Source organism: Nanorana parkeri, unplaced genomic scaffold (assembly GCF_000935625.1).
Source record: "Nanorana parkeri isolate BGI_ZX_2015 unplaced genomic scaffold, ASM93562v1 scaffold3838, whole genome shotgun sequence".
In the NCBI taxonomy this organism is placed as follows: domain Eukaryota; kingdom Metazoa; phylum Chordata; class Amphibia; order Anura; family Dicroglossidae; genus Nanorana; species Nanorana parkeri.
In genome coordinates, this window is record NW_017310106.1 from 24,495 (window position 1) to 29,266 (window position 4,772).

Here is a 4,772-nt window from a genome sequence, read left to right on the forward strand (position 1 = left end):
CCTGTGCCCACATCCCCTGGGAGTCCTCCATCATTCATCTTGAAGTGATACTGTGCCCACATCCCCTGGGAGTCCTCCATCATTCATCTTAAAGTGATCCTGTGCCCATATCCCCTGGGAGTCCTCCATCATTCATCTTAAAGTGATCCTGTGCCCACATCCCCATTGGAAGGTATTAATTTGCTGTGATCAGCCAGTATGGATTTGTAGTGATCAGCCAGTATTGATTTGTTGTGATCAGCCAGTATTGATTTGTAGTGATCAGCCAGTATTGATTTGTTGTGATCAGCAAGTATTAATTTGTTGTGATAAGCCAGTATTCATTTGTTGTGATCAGCCAGTATTGATTTGTAGTGATCAGCCAGTATTGATTTGTAGGGATCAGCAAGTATTGATTTGTAGGGATCAGCAAGTATTGATTTGTAGTGATCAGCCAGTATTGATTTGTAGTGATCAGCCAGTATTAATTTGCTGTGATCAGCCAGTATTAATTTACTGTGATCAGCCAGTATTGATTTGTAGTGATCAGCCAGTATTGATTTGTAGTGATCAGCCAGTATTGATTTGTAGTGATCAGCCAGTATTGATTTGTAGTGATCAGCCAGTATTGATTTGTAGTGATCAGCCAGTATTGATTTGTAGTGATCAGCCAGTATTGATTTGTAGTGATCAGCCAGTATTGATTTGTAGTGATCAGCCAGTATTGATTTGTAGTGATCAGCCAGTATTGATTTGTAGTGATCAGCCAGTATTGATTTGTTGTGATCAGCCAGTATTGATTTGTTGTGATCAGCCAGTATTGATTTGTTGTGATCAGCCAGTATTGATTTGTAGTGATCAGCCAGTATTGATTTGTAGTGATCAGCCAGTATTGATTTGTTGTGATCAGCCAGTATTGATTTGTAGTGATCAGCCAGTATTAATTTGTTGTGATCAGCCAGTATTAATTTGTTGTGATCAGCCAGTATTGATTTGTTGTGATCAGCCAGTATTAATTTGCTGTGACCAGCCAGTATTAATTTGCTGTGATCAGCCAGTATTGATTTGTATTGATCAGCCAGTATTGATTTGTAGTGATCAGCCAGTATTGATTTGTAGTGATCAGCCAGTATTGATTTGTAGTGATCAGCCAGTATTGATTTGTAGTGATCAGCCAGTATTGATTTGTTGTGATCAGCCAGTATTGATTTGTAGTGATCAGCCAGTATTGATTTGTAGTGATCAGCCAGTATTGATTTGTAGTGATCAGCCAGTATTGATTTGTAGTGATCAGCCAGTATCGATTTGTAGTGATCAGCCAGTATTGATTTGTTGTGATAAGCCAGTATTAATTTGTGTGATCAGCCAATATTGATTTGTTGTGATCAGCCAGTATTGATTTGTAGTGATCAGCCAGTATTGATTTGTAGTGATCAGCCAGTATTGATTTGTTGTGATCAGCCAGTATTGACTTGTAGTGATCAGCCAGTATTGACTTGTAGTGATCAGCCAGTATTGATTTGTTGTGATCAGCCAGTATTGATTTTGGTGATCTGCCAGTATTGATTTTGGTGATCTGCCAGTATTGATTTTGGTGATCAGCCAGTATTGATTTTGGTGATCTGCCTATAATCATGTTTTTGTTTCCTGGGGTTAATGAATCCTCTTTCATTCTCTCTGTGCAGACTGTAAATGTATATTATTGATCCGTGTCTTTGTTCTCTTCTCTTAGAGGATAGAGAGGCACCAGGGGCCCGGCTCCTCCACCCACGGTTCCTATCCTGTGTCCAATCAGCGATCTTCCTCCTGTACGGGGTGAGTTCATTATTTATTATCTACTGACAGCAACACGATCAGATGAAGTTGTGAAAGGGCATCAATGGTCACAAGTGTGAATATTATCGCTCAGGGTTGGGCAACCTCGGCCCTCCAGCTGTTCTGGAACTACAAGTCACATGAGGCATTGACAGCCGCAGGCATGACTCTAAGAGGGCTGATGGGATTTGTAGTTGGACCTTAGCTGGAGTGGCAAAGTTTCTTACCCCCTTTATAGTATAGGATATGTGCACCCTTAATCAGTAAACATTGACAATATGGAACGCTCCCATACATATCTGTCAGTCCTGCCATAAAGCTCATCATGGCTTGCTCTGGATCGGTGACAACGCTCAGACACGGCCTTTGAAATTGGCTCCAGTGTTGTCACCTATCCCACTTCCTGTACGGTTTGGGGGGAAGATATTCTTATCACCACCTTTAGTTTTTTTCTTTGTCTTGCTGGCAGAGTTGCGGGCAGAGTGAAGACCGTCTCCCAGAGCTCGGGCTGCTATGACAGTGACGGAGGGGAGCCGGTGCCCATGGACGAGTCCTTAGATCACTACTCCGGGAACAACCAGCCGGAGGACAGCAGCTTCGAGAGGAACAACAACCGCAGCTCGGGGCTCCGGCGCCAGGCCATCCAGAACTGGCACCGCCGGCCCTACCGCAACAGCACAGAGGGAGAAGAAGGGGACATCTCTGACGCCGGGTCTCAGGCCACGGAATCCGAGGCCGAGGTCTGGGAGCAGGACAGCATCGGCTCTGCCGAGCTCAACTCCGAACGGGCGTCAGGAGACTGCAGACCAAAAGGTGAGTCGCTGGGACCAGGGAGAGGAAAGGGCTAGATGATGCTGGACGTCCTCCAGCCGGGAAATGAGGCGGGCCCTATCTGACTTGCTGCAGCTTCTAACGCACATTGTGAGCAGCTCGCAGTGTGCAGTGAAATCAGAGGAAGCCATTCCAGTCCAGGAGAGTTGCCGAGTCACCTGTGAAAGAAACGGCCAGCTTATCTGGGACAGTTAGAACCCCAATGCTGCTGACAATAACTAGGAATAATTTACATATCCCGCTGTGTAACCGTCTCTTGTGTCGCCCCCTTCAGGCCGCTGCGACGGCAGGATGCTGAGGCCGGAGAAGGGGAGTCCGTCTCGTGCCAACGAGGTCATCAGCCCGGAGATCCTGAAGATGAGGGCGGCTCTTTTCTGTATATTCACCTACCTCGATACTAAAACTCTGCTGCGGGCGGCCGAGGTCAGCCGCGACTGGAAGTTCGTGGCCCGGCACCCGGCGGTCTGGACTCGGGTTTTCCTGGAGAACACCAGAGTGTCCCCAAAGGTAAGACTGTGTGGAGGGGGAGCCACAGTTACCATAAGCCCCAGATGTTTTACTACTACGCTGTGAATAGCCGACCTGAAGCTGCAGGATATCACGTGACCCGTTCTGATCTGAAGCTGCAGGATATCACGTGACCCGTTCTGATCTGAAGCTGCAGGATATCACCTGAGCCGTTCTGATCTGAAGCTGCAGGATATCACGTGACCCGTTCTGATCTGAAGCTGCAGGATATCACGTGACCCGTTCTGATCTGAAGCTGCAGGATATCACGTGACCCGTTCTGATCTGAAGCTGCAGGATATCACGTGACCCGTTCTGATCTGAAGCTGCAGGATATCACGTGACCCGTTCTGATCTGAAGCTGCAGGATATCACGTGACCCGTTCTGATCTGAAGCTGCAGGATATCACGTGACCCGTTCTGATCTGAAGCTGCAGGATATCACGTGACCCGTTCTGATCTGAAGCTGCAGGATATCACGTGACCCGTTCTGATCTGAAGCTGCAGGATATCACGTGACCCGTTCTGATCTGAAGCTGCAGGATATCACGTGACCCGTTCTGATCTGAAGCTGCAGGATATCACGTGACCCGTTCTGATCTGAAGCTGCAGGATATCACGTGACCCGTTCTGATCTGAAGCTGCAGGATATCACGTGACCCGTTCTGACCTGAAGCTGCAGGATATCACGTGACCCGTTCTGACCTGAAGCTGCAGGATATCACGTGACCCGTTCTGATCTGAAGCTGCAGGATATCACCTGAGCCGTTCTGATCTGAAGCTGCAGGATATCACCTGAGCCGTTCTGATCTGAAGCTGCAGGATATCACGTGAGCCGTTCTGATCTGAAGCTGCAGGATATCACGTGACACGTTCTGACCTGAAGCTGCAGGATATCACCTGAGCCGTTCTGATCTGAAGCTGCAGGATATCACCTGAGCCGTTCTGATCTGAAGCTGCAGGATATCACCTGAGCCGTTCTGATCTGAAGCTGCAGGATATCACGTGACACGTTCTGACCTGAAGCTGCAGGATATCACGTGAACCGTTCTGATCTGAAGCTGCAGGATATCACCTGAGCCGTTCTGATCTGAAGCTGCAGGATATCACCTGACCCGTTCTGATCTGAAGCTGCAGGATATCACGTGACCCGTTCTGATCTGAAGCTGCAGGATATCACGTGACCTGTTCTGACCTGAAGCTGCAGGATATCACGTGACCTGTTCTGACCTGAAGCTGCAGGATATCACGTGACCCGTTCTGATCTGAAGCTGCAGGATATCACGTGACCCGTTCTGATCTGAAGCTGCAGGATATCACGTGACCCGTTCTGATCTGAAGCTGCAGGATATCACGTGACCTGTTCTGATCTGAAGCTGCAGGATATCAAATTACAAAAGCTGAACTCCCAGTATAAATGATGAATACATGGTGTTCTCTGATTGGACGAGGAAAGCTGACGTGGCAATCTGTCCTTGTCCAATCAGAGAACGCCTTGGATTCATTGAAGAAAATACTAGGCGGTCTGTGAATGGCCGAGTGAGTGACCTCCCTGTGTTTTCAAAGCAGAGAGGAAGATGCTCAACACAGCGCCATACAGGACCCAGAAGATGGAGGCCAGCACTATAGTAGGCCCGGGG

At 47.8% G+C, this 4,772-nt stretch overlaps 1 protein-coding gene across 1 annotated transcript in view; it reads left to right on the top strand.

Moving 5' to 3' along the window:
• The window catches only part of LOC108803533 (F-box only protein 41-like), a gene marked incomplete at its 3' end in the record, with an annotated part of 18,371 nt that overhangs the window by 11,411 nt on the left and 2,188 nt on the right, over nt 1-4,772 (top strand). Inside the window, exons 3-5 of the mRNA XM_018575367.1 lie at nt 1,712-1,794; nt 2,264-2,607; nt 2,900-3,132. Of these exons, the coding sequence (XP_018430869.1) occupies nt 1,712-1,794; nt 2,264-2,607; nt 2,900-3,132 (660 nt within the window). The remainder of the gene's footprint in view (nt 1-1,711; nt 1,795-2,263; nt 2,608-2,899; nt 3,133-4,772) is intronic.